The following is a 23,611-nucleotide window of genomic DNA, read 5'->3' on the forward strand; positions in this document are numbered from 1 at the left end:
GCAGGTCACCCAGTCTCACTGACAATAAATATAACACTATGGATACAGAATGTAAAAAGAAACAAAACGGGTCTGGAGCCTAGGAAACCTTGGTCCTTCAAAGATAGTATCCATGAGCTGTTAACATTTTCATCCTGACTCAGAGCTTTCACAAAATATGACTGGCAAAAATGAAACAAAATTTTATTCAACTATGGAGTCCTCGATTGAATCAAAAGAAATGGCAGTTCATATAAAAAAACAGGAGTGATCAAAGTATTTGTCACATTGGTGAGATGTGACATATACTAGGGAAGATGGTCAAAGATTATTAAAACCCCTGTGTCTGAATGAGACATATCTTCCTTACATGTGTGAAGCAACCAGAGGACAAAAGCTAACTTGTGGTAATAAAATATAACTATAGTCCTCCCTGCAATGGGTTAGAACGCAGCACTGCAAGCTGGTAGCAGCTACTTCAATGCAAGTTCAATTCCAGACCCACATGGCACAATAGATCTCTTCTGTCTCTCCCGCTGCTCCCCTCAGCAGTGGACTTCATCGATCTGCCTGCTCTGCTCCCCTCTCTGTCTCTGGTGAATCCTCTCATCGCCCCTGCACCTCTGGCCTGTACCCCAGTTCTGTATGCATAAATAAATAAATCTTTTTAAAAAACAAAAAAATATGAAATACATTTTAACTATTGGAGAGCTCCAAACAAAATACTGTTTCTCAGGGTTCACTGTTACAGGAATATTAGCCAGAGCATATGTCATTGCATCTGATCATAGAAGCAATGATCTTAATAGGATGTTTGATACAGATGCATTCAGAATGGAAGGTGATAGGCATTATGCTTTTCTTTCATTAAAGGATATTTGTTTGACAAACGGTTCCATGTTATACTCAAAGCAACATGCACACACACATATAATACACACACATTCTCTTCTCCTTACTGTCTAGTGGCCACATACAGCAACCAGGCTATTCTGTGTGAAAGAAAGTCAGGTGAAAACCAAACTAGATGATGTAGCTGCCTTATTTGAAACTTCTCTCTAGAACAGTTAGGAGGACTTTCGTGAGGACACAGGATGGTGATGGCTCAGAGCCTATCCTTTCTTGTTTGGCAGCCTTATGTAGGAAGTTAAGAATAAGACAGGTGCAGAAACAAGGGCCAGGGACTAAGTGAATGTCTGCCAGAAGAGCTTCTAGCTAAAAGCTGTTGGAATAAGGAGGCACTGAAGTTCCATGAGTGGCCTAATTATGTCATTGAAAAGATTCCATTTAATACTTATTGCTGGCTGCACGTGGGTGTGCTCTGGATACACATGTGTATCTTGAGTATGACCTGAATAGCATGAGACAGTGACAGGTCCCTTCCTCTTAGGGAGCCACATGCCCTCCAGATGCCCTTGGCAGCAGAATGGATGCTACTCAGAAGTGAGAAGAAATTAGAGCTCTATTACATGATTTGGAAATAGAGGTCAGAATTCAGGTATAAAGAAAGGATAAAACTCTGATTCTAGAGGGGCCACTGTAAGATAAAAATGTTATTGAAATTGTATGTATGTAAAAGTATACATGTGTGGTGACTGAATATGGAACAATAAAAAAGCTTTTTAGGCAACTTCACTCTCTGTTACTTACTTAAAGGTGAAAGCTAATCACTTATCACTGGTTTATTTAATCATTCAAAAGTTAATTTTAAACATTTATCATATGCCAGTTGCTCAAAGGATCTACCTTCCCCAGTTATCCTACATACATAAATAAATTTGTCTATCATCATAATCTTCTGAATTTGCTTAACCAGCATTAGTAATTTTAAAGTAAGAGAAAAATAAAGTTGGCATAAGAGAAATACAGTATTCTGTGATTACTCTTAAATACTTCTGTATTAATTAAGAAAGCAATATTTATCCAATTTTTCTTCTATAACTTAGAAAAATTATTATTCAGAATGTTAATGTCCCATGTGTAGTCTAAGAATAGGTGTCATTTTTCAAAAAGATTGCATTTGATTCTACTTTTACAAGTTACAAAAGAAGTAAAAGAAGAAAACCTTTTATATTTCTTGAAACTATGTTGTCATTTTTTTGTAATTCTAAAACAGTGATATAAACAGTGGAAGCATTTGATAATTCTTAATGTGTCAGGGAGGGACTTCTGCTTTCTGCCATGAAGGACTATCAAGATACAGCCTGTGCCTTCTACTGTAAACAGCTAGAAACTTGACATAGTATATGAAATAACTGTATATATTCATTGGAAAATAGGGCATACCGTGGTTCCAGGAAAACAAATAAACCCTAAAATCACTGAGACTCTCCTGGAGGTACATTTCTGATTATTGTTCAGTGGGAAAGAGCACAAGCAGAGCTTAGTGATTTTGCTAATTTAAAAAGGCAAAAATCAGAGTCAGGAGGTCAGTGTAGCTGGAATTTGTAATGCAGGATAAGGGAGATGAACAGTCTATGCGGAAGAAGCCAAGCCAGCATACTCCTTCCTGCCAATACTTGACAGCCGGCACCGGAGTTGGGCGGGACCCTAAATGTGCAGGTAAAGAGCAGGATACTGAAAAAAAAGAGCAGAAAAAAATAGAGCTTGCACTGAAATTGCCCTAGTTTTCACATGTCAGAGTTGGGGATATTTTATTGAATAGAGATGGAATTAAGGAGAGACTCCAGAAGGGTGGCATTTTAATAACGAGGCTCAACTATTCCTACAGTAGATATTTTTCTAGACTTGCCCTTTTAGGTTGCATTAATGAAGTGCAAGCTGAGCCATAAGTCACTTAACTGACCGCCAGAACAAAGACCATTACTTCCATGGGAAAAGAAAAAACAGCATTTGCTAACTTTTATAAACAATGTCCAACATCTGGTCAAAATTTTTAGACATCTGACAAAGTAAGAAAATGAGACATAATGCAAAAGAAAATCAGAAATAGAAATATCCCCAGAAATCATACCAATAATGGAATCAGCAGCCAAGAATAATAAAATACCTACTATTGAGATACGAAAGAATTTAAAAGAAAACATGAATATCATGAAAAAACAAATGGAAGTATAAAAAGTAAAAAAAAATAGAACTTACATACTGAAATAGAAAATATATATACCTAAATGAGTGACTAATAGCTTATTAGATATAGATCAGTAAACTTAAAAATGCAGCAATATAAAATAGCCATTGGAGCACATAAAGAGAAAGGAATAATCTCTTAGCTACATGCAGAATGCCAGCAAGATTATAGTTATTGTAAAGAGACCTATCTGGTGGTATAGAGGTTAAGTGCTATCACCAATACAACCTGAGTTTGATATCCCCAACCAGGGAACTAACCCAAATATGGCACAGCAGATCTCTCCTTTCTCAACTGCTGTTCCCCTCAACAGCTATTTCAATAAACTCATCTGTCCTGCTCCCACTCTGTCTCTGGTGAATCCTCATACCCTACTTACCTTTGGCCTATGCCCTAGTTTTATGCATAAATACATTTTTTAAAAAAGTTTGTGTGTCTCCAGTTTTTGTTTTGTTTTGTTTTGTTTTTTATTGGAGACCCAAATGTAGTGAAGATAAAGGCAGGCCAGAAAAAAATTCAACAACAACAACAAAAAGTCCTGAAAAATTTCAGATGAAATAAAATATAAATCCCAAATATATAAAGTTCAACAATCCCCAACAAAGATGGATACAAAGAAACCATTATAATTAAATTGCTTTAAAAAGAACTTTGATAAAGAAAATCTTAGTGTCTTCTACAGAATAAATTCATAATATCTGTTACATATAGAGGAACAAAGTGAGAAATGCATCAGAAACCGTAAGTGAAGAAAGAAAGGGATAACAGCTTTAAAGTGTTCAAAGGGAAAAAAAATCAACCTAGAATTTTATTCCCAAAGACACTGGAAAGACATATAATACTGAAAGAAATAAAATCCTTGCTATTTATACTCCCATACCAAGTGAAAACCTTTGGTCAAAAACTATGTCAAAATGAAACTTTTTGAGTAAATAAAGCTGAAAAAAAGTCATAATTTTCAGATTATCACTACAGTATTATTAGTGAAAAAAAAAATACCCAGGAAGAAAACTAATTATATCAGGCAGACATTTAGGTCTGTCCACAGTAATTAGAGTACCATAAATAATAATAAATTTAAATAAAAAATTTTAAAGATTTGAATTTTCTACCAAAAAATATAAAATACTCAGAAGAAAATATTAGCCATAAGTTCTTGGACATTAGTCTCAGAGATGTCTTCGAGGATTCAATTCCAGCAGTTAGAGAAACAAAAGCAAAAACAAAAAAATTAAGCGACATCAAAGTAAAGAAACCACCACAAAAATTACCAAATGGCAACCTACAATCTGGAAGAACATGGAACAGTGGATAAATATCCCAAGTATATAATGAAGGACTCATCTAAATTGGCAACCATAACCAAACAACCAAATCACAAAATGGACAAATAATGTGAACAGATGTTTCTCCAGAGACAACTAACAGGCACATGAAAAATGCTCATCATTACTTATGATGGAAATGTAAATCAAAACCTCTGGGAGCTATCTCCTCCCAACTGAAAGAATGGCTTATACAAAAAAGCCTAGAAACAAGCAAACAGGGACAAGGGTGTGGAGAAAAAGATCCTTACATTCCCACTATTGGTGCCATCACTATGTAAAATAGAATGGATGCTCTTCAAAAAATTAAAAATAGATCCAGTAACTCCACTTGTAGGCATCTATTTGAAGAATATGAGGACAGTAATTCAAAGCGATATACCCTCCTATGTCCATTGCAAGGCTGTCCAAAATAGCCAAGATAGGACAAAAGCCTCAGTGTCCACTCAGGATAGACCACCTAAGGAAGGATCTGATAGGTATACACATTGGAATAGTACTCAGCTGTATCTTAAAAAAAAAAAATAAAAAAAAAAAATAAAATTTCACCATTTGCTACAGTGTGGTTGATCTTGAGGTGATTATGCTAAGCAAAATATGTCAGAAAGAGAGAAATGAGTGCACATCATTTCACACATATGTAGAGCATAAATAAAGCAATGAACTAAAACAGCAAAACCTTACACTCTGACATCAAATTGTTCATTAGCAGAGGAATGGGATAGGGGTCAGGTGGGGAATAGTGGAATCTAACTAGAACATTGGTGGAGGGAGAGGCGTGGTATAGACTTTGACTGAGGGGTGAAGCTCTGCTCTTAGACAAATAAGCATAGTAAACCAATGGTACATTGTACACACACATACTTTTTTTTAATTTCAATGATTATAATTTAAAATGTCATAATTCATTGTAAAAGGCTACTAAAATAGGTGATAATAAGATACATTAAAATAACCACAATGATAGATGGGAGAAATGGAAGAGCATTGCTGTAGGGGTCGGTATTATATATGAGGTTGTGTCAATGTCCTTGAATGTAAAGTGGGTACGTTAATGGTCAAGCCCAGAGCAAATGCTGAAACAAGCCCAGGAGATTTAGCCAGTATGCCAGCATTAAAGGGGAATGTAAGACTTTCTCAATTAATCCAAGAGGGCCAAATAAAAGGGAGGAAAAAAAAAGAACAGATGGGACAGATAAAAAAAAATGATTCATATCCATCCACACCAATGATTATAATACATGTGAATGTACAAAATACTTCAATAAGAGGGAGAAATTGTCAAACTAGAGATTAATGCAAGATCTAATTATGTGCTGTTTACAAGAAACTCACTTTAAATTCAGTGTGTGTTGATGTTTATTTTTGTATTGTGTCAGTGAAAAAGTGTTTATCAGACAAATTGAAAATGGGAGAAAGTTCGAACTCAAATAAGTTCTTCAGTAATTTTGGACTAGTGGTATGATATTTCTCCCTAGAATTTATGTGATGGTTTGAATTTTCTAGAGTAAGTCTTAGGGTCAATGATAGCAGGATTATACTTTCTTAGTCATCACTCTGTAAGTATGAAAATAAATTTCTTTGGCTTTCAATAACGTGAGCAAAAATTCCTTAATTTCTCAGTTTTCATGAATAAAGGTTTTATTACCTAGGATACTTTTTGGATTAAACATTACTTGCCCTTTCAGAGAAGAAAAGTGTTTTATTTTTTTTAGAATAACTAAGGTATATTAATGTAAATAAGGGTAAAATTAAAATAGTTTTCCTTTCTTAATTCTGCTTAATCTGTTCCCTCCATCAAATAAATTAGTATTAAAAATGAAATGAATTGAAATTCACGTCTGAACTGTAAGGGAATCAGGCAGATTCCAATTTATGTATTTATGTATTGGTATATACATTTTTTATACGTATGGAAACTCATCATAGTATAAAAATAAGTCCTCCATAAAATAGAAGACTTTCTGGAGAGACTGTCCTCAAGGCATTTGAACTATTCCCATATTCCAGGTAATCCGGAAAGGAGAAGTGAGTTGCTGCTGGATTTGCACGGCCTGCAAGGAGAATGAATATGTGCAAGACGAGTTCACCTGCAAAGCATGTGACTTGGGCTGGTGGCCCAGTGCAGACCTGACAGGTAGGTGCTGCCTCATGTATCACCTGGGGCCTGGCTGTTAGCCTTTGCAATATGTCCAGCATTTAAAATGTGAGTGACCAACTCATGTCTTATAAAAATTTGTTTATAGTATATATTTTTGTTTAATTTTTCTATTTATTTTTTTCATCATTGTTTATTTGTAAACAATGTTTGCTTTCTTTTCTCAGGTGTAGTGCCCATAGAATTTCCACCACCAGTTCCCCTGTGCATCATCACCACAGTTCCCTGTGCGCCTCCCTCCCTCTTTCCATTTTCTCTCCCTCCCCTCCCCTGTAGGATGTCTCTGGCTTATAATTTTCTGTTTGTTTTTTGTTGTGTTGTATTGTTTTTTTATTGTTATTATTTTTCCCCCAATGCCTGTTTGGTTTCTCTATATTCTTCCTATAAGTGAAGCCACCTGATATTTTTCTATTTTCCTGACTAATTTCACTGAGCATAATTCCTTCTACCTCCATCCATGTTGTAAATGTCATTAGTTTATCTTTCTTGATCATTAAATAGTATTCCACTGTGTTTATATACTAAATGTTCTTGATCCAGTCATCTAGTTTTGGATATTTGGGTTGTTTCCAGATTTTACCTATTACAAATAGTGTTACAATAAACATAGGGATACAGGTATTCTTTTGAATCAGCATTTTTGTGTCCTTTGGGTTGATCCCTGTGAGTGGAATTGCTGGAGCAAATGGAAGCTCCATTTTTAGTCATCTGAGGAACCTCCACACAGCTTTCCATAGTAGTTGGACCAGTTTGCATTTCCACCAGCAGTGTAGGAGAGTTTCTTTTTTACCACTTCCTCACCAATATTTTTATTGCTAGTTGTTTTGATATGTGCCATTCTTACTGGTATAAGGTGGTATTTCATTGTTTTTTTGATTTGCATTTCCCTGATTATCAGAGATGTTGAACATTTATAGTGTGCATTTTGTAATGCTCTTGTAGCGTACACATAAACCTCTCATAAGTTCTCCATGACCTATAGTGAAAAGAAAATTCCTTTAAGACTAAATAAATACTTGTATCAAAGTGTGTTCTGACATATACCAACTTTTCCTGGTTTTCCCTTTTGAATATATTTCTAGTCACCTGCCTTATTTTTGCCATTTCCTTACCAGCTGTATGTGAGGCTCTCACACAGGCCCTAAAGGTACAAAGAAATGTAACCCAGGCCCAGGATTATTTTGCTTAAAATATAATAAGGAAGAAATGTGAAAAATTGACATGAAATTATGATTCATACTAAGGAGGTGTTTATAAGTGCTATAAGGTTTGTTAGGCAGACAAAAGGATGAAAGAAATTCCAGAGATAAAGTAGAACATGGGAAACTTAAAGCCTGTAAATGTGGGAACATGTAGGTGGGGCTCATTGACCACAGGACCTGGTGGAGCAGCTGTCAGAGTGGGGCTGGGCAAATGGACTGGCAGTGGGTGGCAGAGAGCATCTGTGTCACCTCTTCCCAAGTGCTTGAACAATGGGTACAAACACAGGCAAATCAGTGAAGGATTTAAAGTGGTAGACAGATCCTCCCTGGTGGTACAGTGGTTAAGTCTCAGCATCATCAAGCTGTTGCCAGGGAGGTGACCCACATGGCACAGCAAATGACCGCTCACCCTCTGCTCCCCTCAGCAGTGTATTTCAGTACATCTGCCTGTTCTGCTCCCCACTCTGATTCCGGTGAATGCTCTCGTCTCCCTCACCTCTAGCCTACACCCCAGTTCTTCTATGCATAAATAAATAAAAATAAATCTTAAAAAATATAACGTAAATTGGTGGAGAACACCCTGATACCCTGGAAGGATTCTCCTGGTGAAAGCATGGAGAAGTGTAGTGAGACCAGACAAATACCAGAGAAGTTAGGAGCTGTTGCTTTGGTGCTAGTGAGTAATTTCAAGAGTTGTGTGAGTACTTGGACTCCAGAGCAGGGCTGGAGAGGAATAAGTGAAAGCAGGAGGCTGGGTGGGGAGGGCATGAGTGGTGACTGAGCTTTGGGCTGTGGTGAGACCTCTAGAGAGGGCTGATGTGTGAAACCGCCCACTCACACCTATCCAGTGTGGTGAATTCATGTTGCTTCAATAAAAACAGTTAAATAAAGAGATAACCCACTAGTGAAATCAAGAGGATACAAGATGATATGAGTTGTTGAGTATCCTAGAGAAAAGTTCAGGAAAATGAATTTTATTGTCCACAGGCCACAGTGGTATCTCACACAGGAGAGGGGTGGCACAAGGACTTCCAAACTTGAAGAGTCAGGGTACTTGCAAACTTTTCAGTGGACTTTCTGATTTCTTACTTTAAAGAGAGGAAGCTGGGCTCTCCCTGGTGGCACAGTGGTTAAAGCACCCCTTATGAAGCTCTCCGAAGCCACTGCAGCACTAGTTCAATCCCCTGCTAGGAAGCTGACCCACATGGCGTGGCAGACCTCTCCTGACCTGCCTACTGCTCCCCCTCAGCAGTATGCTTCATCCATCTGCCTGTTCTCCCCATTCTGTCTCTGGTGAATCCTCTCACCCACCACACCCCTGGCCAATACCCCAGTTCTGTAAGCACAAATAAATAAAATCTTAAAAAAAAAAAAAAAAAGGGAAGCTGAGGCCTTAAGGGGTTTTGTGTGTCAAGTCATCAGCAACTGAGAAGCAGAACCCAGTTCACTGATTTTTCACCCTCTAGGTGTGCTTCCTGGGTACTGTTGAAAATTATCACAAAGGGTAATTTCCTGGATGACTGATTATTTTTTCATTTATTCTCAAATAAAAATATAAAACTGGGCCCTCCCTGGTGGCGCAGCGGGTTAAAGCACTGCACTGAGAAGCTAAAGCTACTTCAGCATGAGTTCGATTCCCGCCTGCCCTAGAGGTGACCACATGGCGAGGCAGACCTCTCCTGACCCGCCCGCTGCTCCCCTCAGCAGTGTACTTCATCGATATGCCTGTTCTGCTCTCCACTCTGTCTCTGGTGAAGCCTCTCACCACCCCTGAGCCTCTGGCTTGTACCCCAGTTCTGTATGTACAAATAAATAAATCTTAAAAAAAAAAAGAATATAAAATTAAGAACTTGTATGGCTTATTCAAAGCACATCAAAAGTGGCTAGGTAAGTAGAACCAGGTCACCGCCTTATATATGAAGTGAGAATATCTTATGGAATTTTAGTCCTATTAGAAAAATAAACTAAGTCACAAAAACTTTAGGAAATCACCTAATACACTGACCATTTTTAAAGAAAAGGAAATTGGGCCAGAATTTTTTTTTTTTTTTAACATTTATTTATTTATGCTTACAGAACTGGAATATAGGCCAGAGGTGTGGTAGGTGAGAGGATTCACCAGAGGCAGAGTGGGGAGCAGAACAGGCAGATGGACAAAGTACACTGCTGAGGGGAGTAGTGGGTGGGTCAGAAGAGGTCTGTCACGCCATGAGGGTCAGCTCCCTGTCTGGGGATCGAACTCATGCTACAGTGGTTTCAGAGAGCTTCATAATGCAGTGCTTTAGCCCATTGTGCCACCAGGGAGAGCCCTCACTCATCTTTTTATTCTCCAGCTGGAAACTGGTTTTCAAACTTTAGTGTGTCTAAAATGTAGAGGCCTATTCATTAATTCTGAGATAGAAACCAAGAGCTCTGAGGCACTTAACCCTCCCCCTGGGTCCCATCCTTCAAAATGCACTTCCCCAGGCTCTCCCTGGGGGTGCATCGGGGTAAAGTACCACATTACCAAGTACTCTGAAGCCACTGCAGTACCAGCTTGATACCCACTTACACTGTGCCCCTTTATCCGTCCTCATCATGTGTGTTTCTGTTGGGACCTTTTATCAAGGACCTTCTTTAAGGTCCTGTTCATGAAATCAGAGACACACTTTATACTTTTCTCTGCTATTTGACTAACCACATGGATGACAGGAGGAAGCTCAAAGACAAAATCCACTTTCTTGTCAGTTTGATTGCAGAAGTGGTGTGAAGTCTAAGAGATTTTTCATGTCTTTTACTTAAGCTTCTCCTCCTTCCTTTTTTATTTTATTTAGAGCTAATATGTTTTTTAAATCCTATATTTTATGCAAAACATTAAAACACAAAAATAATAGGCTGTAATTTTTTTTTTAATCTAATGTTATATGTAGCTCAAAGTTGCTTTGTAGGACTCTTGTGTGTACACTTCCAATGTTAACCACCAGTGATTAAGGCTCCAATATAATAAGGTATAAAAAAATCCCCCTTGTCTATAAATAAAGAGTAATGCAATTATATTTCTAAAGAATCTGCTGTCACCCATCATGTATACAAGTCGCTTTAACATTCAAATGAGTTAAGCCAGACAACAGCCAGAATGCAGACAAGTAGCTACTTCTGGATCTTATGTTTGGAGTTTTTGCAAATCTGAGATTTAGTCTTTCACAATAAAGCTCTCTCAAACTAATTCAAACTTAGTTTTAAAGGTACCTATTGTTTCTGCCTTCCTTTTGAATGGCAAAAGAGATCTCGTTTGCTACTGTGGTGTAAGGTTGGCCAGGGTAAGGTTAGCCTGGCTGTGTGCTAAAGTCCACATCCCAGCAGTAAAATCCCAGACACAGAATACCAAAAATGAGTAGACGTACTCAGAGGATAAATGCATTCCCTTTAAATAGGTGTTTTATTTTCATCGGTGAATGTTTTTACTGAATTCTAGTTAAAATGAGAAATCATTTTTTTTTCTTTGGAAAGTAGTGTTTTTCATTGAATGTAAAATCTTTTTAAAATGCTTGGAATCATTTTGTGAGATAGCTACTTTCTGTACTTGCTCCAATGGTTCTAATATTAATGAATAAAAAAAGTTGGTGTGGTTCTTAACAAAGTGCTTTTTTTAAGTTTCTTTGGAAAATGCACATTTTAATTCAATATGTGCATTATTCCTTATGGTGCATAAACAGGGGTGTCTTCTCCCACTATATACAACTCGACAATAGTCAAGCAATTTACAGATCACTTATATATAATTCAGTTTTTAAGTCAAATAATGAGTATTAATCAAAAAGATGGATACTCTAAATTTTAAAACTATAAACTACATAAATTAACTAATTTAAACCATTTTTCTCTGACTTAACATTTGCTGTGGCTGCTGATTCTACCTGCTCTGACTCAGTTGTATAGTGTACACTATTACTTACTTATGCAAGACATTTTTAAGGACCTGGGGACACACAGGTGAATAAAGTCAAGCCTGTATCCCAAGAGAGGAGTTCCAAAGAAGTAGCACTTATTTATTCATTCAATTATAATATTAACTCCTATAACAGAGGTATGTGTAATATGCCAAATGAAAAATAATTTTTTCCCTGGAAAGAGAAAATCCTTCATAAAAGAAGGACCATATGTGTTGAAGATTGTGCAATAAATAGAATGTCATCTTGTAAGTAATTGGTAAAAATGTAATTACATTGAACCTTTACATAAAGCCTTCATAACCCTGATGTTTTATGGCAGATTTCATGAATGACTCCAAGAAAAATGACACTTGAGTAGAATAATTGTGGCCCTTATTTATGTCTTAATTCATATTAATTTTGCTTTTCCATAATTGGGTTTTGGGAAATTCTCTACTGTCATTGAAGAGCCTGGTATCCACATAGGGAAGAAAATCTAAGATCTACACAAGAGATAAAGCTATAAAAGAGCTATGCTGTTGTAGGTAGCTTGTTTCACGGTGTGTTATGACAAACTGCTAATGTTACATTAAAATGCTCATATCCCTTCTAACATAAGAATATTTTTCTTCATCCTATAAGGTGGGATTAGCTTATAGCTAGACTCGGACAACTCTGGTTATTTGTAGCCATGTCTGTGTATCTGTCTTTGACTCTTGACAACATCAAAGGCACTGAGGTTCACAATATGCAGTTAAAAACTTGAAGCTCCAACCATGACAACCAGAGTTTATTTACAGATGGATTTTACCTAATACAGTTTATTAGATAATATGCCTTGGCTAGATGACTTGAAGGTCATAAAAAGACTTCACTGGAAACTTTTGTCTGGAGCAGTCTCAAAGCCAATATTCATTGTACACAATTCAGTGGTTCATTCAGATGAAGTTGTCTTTAGAGTCCTAAAGATCATAAAGAGCTTGCACCTGAGTATCTCTTCACCTGTTGGTGCTTACCTGCAGTGGCTTTCTTTTAGTGTACCATATCTTGTGCCCTTAAATAACCATACATATAGGAGTGTGTTCTACAGTTCTTCCAAATCCTTTCAAATATCTGAACATGTGAAATCTTTGCATGTGCATGTAGATCATTATTAGCAAATTTCATGTAACATACCTTTATATTATTTCTTAAATTGACTCTATGTACTGTAGTTTGCAGTATTAATAGCTGAATCACTGAGCTAGTGTCTCTGGTAAAACTTAGGCTTAGGCAAGCACTTATCACTAGTAAGAGGGACATTAAAAAAACAAACTCAGATGTGCATAGCTTTATATCTGTAAAAAAGAAAAGTGTCAGTAAGCAAAAGTATGCAAAGAAGACATCAACACATACAAGAACCAAATTTTGACCTCGTGTAAGAGACCATTGGGTAGCAGCCAAATTCTGAGGACCTTCCACTTCTGGACAGTCTCTGCCATGAATGATTATGACATTCAGTAGTATTTAAAGTTCCTCTTCATATGTTTAGAGATTTGGGTTGAGAAAGCATTGTGTATAATTTAAGTTCACAAATAAATATTCTGGTGAAACTGTCCCCATCTCACTGGATTGATAACTTGAAATTTTCTAAGGAACACAAAATATAATTCTGTTTTTAGCCATTGTGAGTATTTTGGCTTTTGAACAAGGAAATGCTTTAACCCATCCAGATAATTAGGCACACTTTTAAACTAGCACACATTCATGCACACATGTCCCCATACGGGCAACAACTGTACACAATCCATTTGCAGTTGCTCAAAGGGTCCTTTTGCAATTATTGACACAACTGCAAATTGCAATTGCAAATTGTTTCACTGTTCACCTTTATCATTTATTCAGATTAATTTCAATTACAAAATGTCCAATTTAATTACAACTGAAGAATGAACTGGTCATATCTGTTCTGGAAATGTTTTTCTATTTGTGTTTAATTTTTCTCTACCGGAATAAGTTCATTTATTTTTTCCAGTGTCTATTGGATGTTTTTTTCTGGTGTTATCAGATAGCAATTCTGGTTATGTTCAATATTATATTATCCTCACAGATATTACAACACAGTCACATTCATTATTTCAAGAATTTTTTTTTTAAAGATTTATTTATTTGTGCATACAGAACTGGGGTACAGGCCAGAGGCCCAGGGGCAGTGAGAGGCTTCACCAGAGACAGAGTGGGGAGCAGAACAGGCAGACCAGTGAAGTACACTGCTGAGGGGAGCAGTGGGCGGGTCAGGAGAGGTCTGCCACGCCATGTGGTCACCTCTGGGGCAGGCGGGGATTGAACTCATGCGGAAGTGGCTTTAGCCTCTCAGTGCTGTGCTGTAACCCGCTGCGCCACCATGGAGGGCCAGATTTCAAGAATCTTTTAATGACCAGACTGTGTATATAAAATTGAATCCTTGAACAAGTTCATTAAATTGTTATTATTAATAAATTGTTGTTTTATAAGAGACCCTGCCCTGTGTAAAGGTTTTTAATTAAAGTAGTCTGTTGAGCAAGATAAGTCTAAAATATTTCTATTATATTTCTAATATGTGTTTATGGCATTATTAGCTATTATACCATATTTTTACTGAGTCGCAATCCATGATAAAATCATTTTACTAAACATCAGTAATTAAAAATATGAAGACTAGGCCCTCCCTGGTGGCGCAGCGGGTTAAAGCGCAGCACCGAGAAGCTAAAACCACTTCCGCATGAGTTCGATTCCCGCCTGCCCCGGAGGAGACCACATGGCGTGGCAGACCTCTCCTGACCCGCCCGCTGCTCCCCTCAGCAGTGTACTTCGTTGATCTGCCTGTTCTACTCCCCATTCTGTCTCTGGCGAAGCCTCTCGCCGCCCCTGAGCCTCTGGCCTGTACCCCAGTTCTATATGCACAAATAAATAAATCTTTAAAAAAAAAAAAAATATGAAGACTTTAGGCCCTCCCTGGTGGCGCAGCAGGTTAAAGCACAGCACTGAGAATCTAGAGCCGCTTCCGCATGAGTTCAATTCCCACCTGCCCCGGACGTGACCACATGGTGTGGCAGACCTCTCCTGACCCGCCCACTGCTCCCCTCATCAGTGTACTTCATAGATCTGCCTGTTCTGCTCCCCACTCTGTCTCTCGTGAGGCCCCTTGCGGCCCCTGAGCCTCTGGCCTGTGTCCCAGTTCTGTATGTACAAATAAATAAATCTTAAAAAAAAAAATGAAGACTTTAAAAACCATTCTACATCGTGTTAAACGAGGTAATTATTCTGAAAGCCTACTGGCTACTAGTTTTACTCCTTTCTTTTGAAAATTAACCTGCTATGCAGAAGGCCACAATTCAGTAATAAGGAAAATTAAAATTAATATGTATTAATTAGTTACAGTAATAAGTAGTTTCATTCTGAATTATACCCACTGTGGGTTATAGGGCTTTTCAAGTGACATGTCTTGCGGTAGCTGCAAATTTGCTTATTTACAGACTCTGAAATCTCTTAAAAATGGACCTTTTCAGCTGGTTTCCTAAGGATCCATAATTGCATTGATACCTACTTTATTCAACTGTTAAGTCTACCTGGACATACCCGGTGACATAAATAAATGTTTTGTAAGTTGAACTCTTAATACATTGACATTTTTTTCTGTTTGATTCCATAATACAAATCAGAACCCATTTACAGAAAGAGGCTAAACAGGTGTATGCTATTTATGCCAACTTTTGAGTCTGCCCCAAAATCGTTTGAAGGTTTCCTAAAGCCTATCTTCCTTATTTATATAGTTTATGATTTTGAATATTTATTAAAATGAAAGCTTTTGAAATTATTTAATGAATTTTATATTTTTATATTTTAAATCTTATAACAGGGTTATTTAAATCTTCTCTTTTCTAATCTAATATGTTTAAACATTTTCGCCCATGAGGCTAACACTTAATTGAGTTAATTGGTACATATCTGTTGCAGAGGATAAGTGCCTAATGTTATCTCATAAACATCTTGTATTCTGCAGAAAATATTGTGTATGTCTGAAAATTTAGGAAAATCCTTAATTATCATTCTTAATTTGGCTCTGAGCCAGATTTTTTTTTTTAAGATTTATTTATTCATTCATATAGAACTGGGGTATAGACCAGAGGTGCAGGGGTAGTGAAAATATTCACCAGAGACAGAGTGGGGTACAGAACAAGCTGACCCATGAAGTACATTGCCGAGGGGAGCAGTGGGCAGGAAAGGTCTGCCATGCCATGTGGATCACCTTTGGGATGGGAATCAAACTCATACCAAAGTGGCTTTAGTTTCTTAGTGCTGTGCTTAACTTGCTGCACGACCAGAAAAGGCTCTCTGAGCCAGAATTTCAATGCAACTTTTTATAGAACTGTGCTCTAGAAATTTAAAATGGAGTATGGTATAATTTATGATATTCACTCTTTAGTATTGATCTCCTAATTTGTCTAAATATCCTCTTACATGTTCTAATTTATTATTGATTTTGTCATATCAAAAGTCCCCCATCATGGTCATTGCTATTCTATGTATTTCATCATCTTTCTGAACTTCATCAAGGAATTGACAAGATTTAGAATTAAAATGCTATTTTCTATCAGAAGAAGTTCTTTCAGAAATTGAGCCTTTGACCTAGACAAACATTTCTGGAAGGAGAGTGCAGTGCATCCTTTATGGGTACTGTCAGCAGTGCCTTGTGGACACTCTCCAAAGAGAATTCTGAAAGCCATGTGCTTATGAGCCACTGGCACTGGCTCATTATGTAGGAGTATGTTCCTGAGTGGGTTATTATCAAGCCCATACCATGACACCGATTGGTTGGCATGCAAAAACATGCTCACTGAGAAGAGTTTTTGCTGATTGACTTAACAGGGTTAAGATTGGCTTAAGTCATGTTACCTTGTCTACTGTCAACAAGCTTTTTCCTAAATTATGAAAATAGTTTTTATTTTCACAATTTGAGAAATACTGACCTTAACCAAACACAAAATCCCATGAGGGAGTTTTCTATAGGGACTGAAAAAAAAATTATCTCTCTAAAATACAAATTGGACTTTATTTCCTATATTTTGAGGGAAGAGATAAGCCTAGTATTTAAGGACACAACACAGCTTGTCCTTTCAGGATATGGGTGAAGGGAGATGGCATTCAGATCTGGTATGTTTTCTGGAACCTGATAGTTCTAACGAGGTCAGATGCCAGATCCAGGTCATACACGATTAAAGGGGTGAATTTCAGGTAACATAATGTTAAATAAAAATAATTTAATCATATTGCTGATGTTATCAAGGATTAAAATGTGACTTTCTAAAACCACAATGAGATACCACCTCATCCCAGTGAGAATGGCACATCTCAAAACAACTAGCAACAACAAATATTGGCAAGGATGTGGAGAAAAGGAGCTCTCCTGCACTGCTGGTGGGAGTGCAAACTAGTATGACTACTATGGAAAACTGTTTGGAGGGTTCTCAAACTGCTACAAATAGAGCTTCCATATGACCCAGCAATCCCACTCCTAGGTATCTACCTAAAGGACACAAAAACACTGATTCAAAAAGATACCTGTACCCCCATGATTATTGCTGTTTTATTTAAAAGACATGGAGACAACCCAAATGCCCAAAAGTAGATGACTGGATTACAAAGATGTGGTACATATACATAATGGAATATTACTCGGCAATAAAAAATAAACTCATGCCTTTTGCAGCAACATGGATGGAGCTGGAAGGGATTGTGCTTAGTGAAATAAGCCAGGAATATAGTGATGGCACATGGGTGGATTGATGATGAGAAGCCCACAGGAATTACAACTGAGATGGAAAAAAGCACAAAATGATGGAAAATAAACTATTTATATATAAAAAATTGACTTTCTATAAGAAGTGCAAATTCTTGGCAAACAAGGAGAATGAAGATTTTTCTTAAAAAAAAAAAAAACAAATGAAATTTATGTTTAAAGCACTCTACTGCTCCAAACAACTTGTCCTTGAGCTATTACCTCCAGACAATAGCAACATAAAAATGAAAGTCATTTCTTATTTATATTGTATTATATTATCACTATTTAACCTTCACTAGAAGCCCAAATTAACTACCATCTCTTTCTTTCTGAAACTATAAAACCAAGTTCCACCCACAGTGTGACATCCATTTATAATACTGGTGCCAGACAAAAAGAATTGCATAGGCTCAAGTATAAACCTCCATCACATTACACACATGACATCAGTAAGTTTGGGAACATACTTGTCCAGAAAGGATGGGGGTACATTTTTATGGTGTGACATTGGGGCATTTTTAGAAAGCATTTAAATTACAAATCACTAGAGATGGAAGTACAGCTATGACTGTGAGAACTAGTAAGCACTGTTGCTATTGATGAGTAGAGCCATTCGATTCATTTTAAAATGGTTTTCTCACCACAGGCTGTGAACCTATACCTGTTCGCTATCTTGAGTGGAGCAACATAGAATCCATCATAGCCATCGCCTTTTCCTGCCTGGGCATCCTTGTTACCTTGTTTGTCACACTCATCTTTATACTTTACCGGGACACCCCAGTGGTCAAGTCCTCCAGCCGGGAGCTCTGCTACATTATCCTAGCTGGCATCTTCCTTGGTTATGTGTGCCCTTTCACACTCATTGCCAAACCTACCACCACATCCTGCTACCTCCAGCGCCTCCTGGTTGGGCTCTCCTCTGCCATGTGCTACTCTGCTTTAGTGACCAAAACCAATCGTATTGCACGCATCCTAGCTGGCAGCAAGAAGAAAATCTGCACCCGGAAGCCCAGGTTCATGAGCGCCTGGGCGCAGGTGATCATTGCTTCCATTCTGATTAGTGTGCAGCTAACCCTGGTGGTAACGCTGATCATCATGGAGCCCCCCATGCCCATTCTGTCTTACCCCAGTATCAAGGAGGTCTACCTTATCTGCAATACCAGCAACCTGGGTGTGGTGGCCCCCGTGGGCTACAATGGACTCCTCATCATGAGTTGTACCTACTATGCCTTCAAGACCCGCAATGTGCCCGCTAACTTCAACGAGGCCAAATATATCGCCTTCACCATGTACACCACCTGCATCATCTGGCTGGCTTTTGTGCCCATTTACTTTGGGAGCAACTACAAGATCATCACTACCTGCTTTGCAGTGAGCCTCAGTGTGACGGTGGCCCTCGGGTGCATGTTCACGCCCAAGATGTACATCATTATCGCCAAGCCGGAGAGGAATGTCCGCAGTGCCTTCACCACTTCTGATGTAGTGCGCATGCACGTGGGCGACGGCAAGCTGCCCTGCAGCTCCAACACCTTCCTCAACATCTTCCGAAGAAAGAAACCTGGGGCCGGGAACGCCAAGTGAGTTAACCTGGCCTGGTCTCTCCCTCGCTCGCTATCTTTCTTCCTCTATCCCTCCACCCGGCTCTCCTCCCCTCCCTCTCTCCTCTTTCCTTCTATTTGTCTACATCTTTCTTTTCCATTTTCCCAATATTTTAAAATTCTTAATCACTTCTTTCTTTGAAATCACACAGATTTTTGTTTGTTTGCAGTAGGAGCATAGTACTAAAGGTCTTTGTTTCCATTCCTTTGAAAACACAGGACCATGAAGCAACAATCAACTAAGTGTATTTTTATTCTGACCTAAAAACAGCAGCTTCTGTGCTAGTATAGTCATCCTTTGGCGTGGGTGTTCCCTTTTCCATGGAGCATCAACACACCTATGAGGTCTGGGTCAGAGAGTCCTACTTACTCTAATTCTAATTGCTAACAGGAGCCATGGTTGACAATGGTTTCTGATTTCCCTCTAAGTTATCACTCTGGAATCACACCAGTACTAACCTAGGATGGAAAAGAAGGAAATTAAGCATCTGGAGATACTTGACTATTTGGCTCCTTGATTGCTCAACTCAAAACCAATATGCACTCAAATAAGTTTCCTTAAGTAACCATTACCATGATTGTCTTAAGACACTCATTGACCTTTAATGCAGCATGTAATGAAGACATTTCATAATGCTGCCAATAACTGAACATGCCCACTGTGGGTCACAATGCTTTTCTGATCATACGGCATCCAGAGAGATAAGGAACCAGACCACAGTGATGAGGCCCAAACTCAGCAGTCAATCTTAATATCAAAGTTCAGATTATTTTCAGTTTGTAACTCTTCAAAGTAGTTTGAATTATCAATAATGTTCTACCTTCTCGCTGACTCTTTTTTTGCAAAAATTTTGTAACAAATTTCATGTAAATTTTACAATTTGAAAAATTATCTGGCTGCTTCAATTTCTAAAGTTAATTGAATTATCAAAAATTAAGCACTTTCCCTATTAGCAGCATTAATTTTACTTTCTGAAAATATCCTTCTGACATGAAGAATTTTAATGGTAATAATTGTAACATATACTATATTCCACCTACCAGAACAACACAGCAAGGTTTAGGGAAATGGAACTGTTGGCCTCCACTTTGTAGGTGTGGAAATGAAGCCACCTTATGACTCTGAACTGTAATTCCATTTAGTCAGCCATTCTGTGCCTAGCTCTTAGATTGACATACAGTTTCTCATGATGTATGTTATTAAATCTATAAAACTAAACCTCTGGGTTATATAACCACTTGCCAAGCAACACCTTGGGCATATTTTTTTCTAAAATGATGCAATTAGTATGAGTATCAATTAAGGGAATATATGGGAAAATATTTTAAATTTAACAGAATTATCATTATTTCAAATGACGTACCACCAGGCATGGTGGCGCACGCCGTAGTCCCAGCTACTCGGGAGGCAGAGGCAGGAGGATCACTTGAGTCCAGGAGTTCGGGGCTGTAGTTTGTGGTGCACTATACTAATCAGGTGTCCTCACTAAGTTCGGCATCAATTTGATGCTCTCCTGGGAGCCTGCGACCACCAGGTTGCCTCAGGGGGTGAACTGGCCCAGGTAGGAAATGGAGCAGGTCAAACTCCCATACTGATCAAATGACATACCTAAATATCTTCAGCATTAGGAATGCAGTCAATAATTTATATCTACTTTTCAAGTCCTCCATGAGGTGCTGATCACAAACAATCCTTAGTCTTATTTTACCTGCCATGGCTTTCTGTGCTAGCCAACCTCCTCCCACTGTCAGCCTGCTGGCAGAGAATTATCAGCAAGCATGAAAGCAAAACAACAGTGCCGTGAGATGGAAACAAAACAGATCATGGCTACAGAGCCCATATGTGAAATGGCATAGCAATTTTCATTAAGAAGGAAGGAATGTTTAGAAACAATGTGAAAAGAAGGGAGGAAACACTCTTTAAAATGGGATATTGGTACAGACTAAGAGCTTTTCCTTCTCACAATCCATATGGTTTCCATTCCAGGTTTATCCTACCACTACCCAGCTCCACGTGTCTGTGACTTTACTGCTTTTATTATGCTTCTTCAGAAACGTTGGCATCATTGTTGACCAGGAGTCATTTTTAAAAGCTGTTAACCATCTAACGAAAGCAGAATTCTATTTAATGAAAAGGGAGAAACCATTGATCAAGATATGTTGTGTGTTACCCAGGAATATACATTTTTACAAGTTCTGATGTGTGTAGACAAGTCACCTGTTGAGGAGAGCAGGGGCTGTGGAAATGCACTGGCTTTGGCTGCTGGCATGAACTGACATTGCTTAACAAGGCTTAGCTCTTTTATAGAGGCCAGGCGAAGCTGTACGTTCTGATCACCTTCTCACACCTGGAACTGCTTTCTTTCTAAGATGAGAAAATTCCCTTAACTCTTATAAATTTAGAAATTAATTTCATTTGGATCATACTTTTGAAAAAAACAATAATCATCTTTTTCTAAACTGGATTGGTTGCCTACAAAGTGCTGGTTTCTCCAGTTAACACATTGCTTAACTACTAACTTATCAAGCATTAGCAGATTAGTACAGTAACAAATAGACTTTAATTATTATAAGATGCATTTTTATTAGTACAATCTGGAACTTCTCCAGGGTGTACCACACAGCTGACCCCAGAGGGTATTTGAAGCTCAGTGTCTATGGAAAACCACCCTTGATTTTATTTTCCTATTTATTCTGTTACTGCTTTTCTGGTCCCTCTTCAGGAGACTGGAATTTTCAAATATAACAGTAATCTCACGCCGCATGTTTTTACCTTTGTATTGTTGTTCTGTGTCTTTCTAGTTTGTCTCCAAAATCACAAGCAAATTCATATTTCTACATAACAACAACAACAAAAATCTAGCAAGAGTTCTGCTGAGTGAAGCAAGGTCTGCAGGCTCTGGAGAGCACACACTCCAGTTAGTTACCTGAAGTCTGTTGCACTCCTGGATGAGATGCAGCGAAGGGTCTTCACAGGTAGACTTAAACCAGAGCAGATGCTATAATGATGAGCTTCTCATGGAAAGAAGGATGTTGTGTGCCTTTTTTGCAAAGTTTACAGCATTTTAAAATTTTTATTCACAGCCAAGGGTCTTATACAACAAAAAGTTTAAGCACTTGCTTTATGTTTTCTAAAATGTATTCTAGGAGGAACTTAAGCAAAAAAATTGCATGTTTGGGTTACTTGAGTTACATGTAGTTAGAATTCCTATTAAGCTTAATTTTACTCTGGTATGATACAACTATCTTTGTCCTCACTAACTTCTTTTGCTGTTACTTTAATGGATTTGAATGGGAAGATATTTATGCCTAACTTACGATAAAAATATTAGTAAAATTATTTTTCTTGGCAATCAAAGAAACATAGAAATCCATGTAGACTCATCATTAATTAAATTGTCTAGATCCAAAACACTTACTGCTCCTTTTTTAATTAAAAAATGAGTTAACATTATGCAAATGAAAAATTAAAATATTATGTAAATGATATGCTTCCTTAAAAAATGGTATATCAATGACTAAATGTCAAACTAACTCTTTTAGTTATTTTCAGGATAAATAACTTCAATGAGTGCCAAAAAAGTTTGATGGCACATGGAGTTGAAATGTGATAATACATTCCTGTAACATTTTACACATATAACTACATGCAAAACTAAAAACAATTACAGTCACAGTAAGGGTGTTAGATTTATGCATAGCAGTCATTTTTTAAACATAGATTCCAAAGTAAATAGGTTTTTTAAATGTTCCTGTGAGTGTTTCTTAAGAATTTAAACATATATTTTATTGAGTGTAAGGGCTAAGTGAAGTACTAAAGGAAAAATGTTATGAGGAAAGTTTCCTCTTGATCTGTCAGAGACACTTTGGTTATAAGTGGAAGTAAATAAGCATGCAGCATTAGTAACGATATGCTGAGCAAGCATTTAATTTGTCTTTCCTCCTTTGATTATGCAAAGAACTATAAAAATATGATAGACAGTCTACAGACATCATAATCACACCGAGATAACACATACTTTTTCAGAGAAAAGTCTTATCTGCTATTCTAGCTTATAAATGAAAAAGCTGTCATTTTAATTATTTTCCTTTTCATACAATAAAAGTCTTTAAAAGTTATCATAATCCTTCACTCAATTTTAAAGTATCAGAAGATATTATTGAAGTACTTGTCATAGAATTTTACTCCTTGATAGTGACATTTCTATTACTATCCACTACTCTTTCATTCATTTACTCCATCAGTCATTGTTTCAACTGAAGTACTTGATATGAGTGCTGAGTATTATTCAGGATAAAAAAAAAATAAAGTTATGCGAGACAGGCACTGGCTGCACCAATCTTAAAATAGAGTAATGGAGCTGCTCAAAAATATATCTAAATGTATTTTGTTAGATAACATAATGTAGGACCAGTATTACATTTTGAGGTCCTGGGGAAAAAAGAGGTTAAATGTAATAGAGTTGTATAGGCAGAATAATAAAGAAAGGTTTCTTAATAAAAGTAGTATTTGAACTTGACCTTAAAGGCGTTATTCAGTGGGAGAA

General features: G+C 37.5%; 1 protein-coding gene across 4 annotated transcripts in view; it reads left to right on the forward strand.

The window, feature by feature from the left end:
* Window positions 1-23,611, forward strand: part of GRM1 (glutamate receptor, metabotropic 1) — a 354,908-nt gene that overhangs the window by 304,367 nt on the left and 26,930 nt on the right. For all 4 annotated transcript variants that reach the window (XM_004673917.1, XM_004673920.1, XM_004673918.1 and 1 more), the window contains exons 6-7: window positions 6,406-6,532; window positions 18,113-19,043. In XM_004673917.1, the coding sequence (XP_004673974.1) occupies window positions 6,406-6,532; window positions 18,113-19,043 (1,058 nt within the window). The remainder of the gene's footprint in view (window positions 1-6,405; window positions 6,533-18,112; window positions 19,044-23,611) is intronic.

This window comes from Condylura cristata, unplaced genomic scaffold (assembly GCF_000260355.1).
Source record: "Condylura cristata isolate star-nosed mole 26May11 unplaced genomic scaffold, ConCri1.0 scaffold00001, whole genome shotgun sequence".
NCBI lineage: Eukaryota > Metazoa > Chordata > Mammalia > Eulipotyphla > Talpidae > Condylura > Condylura cristata.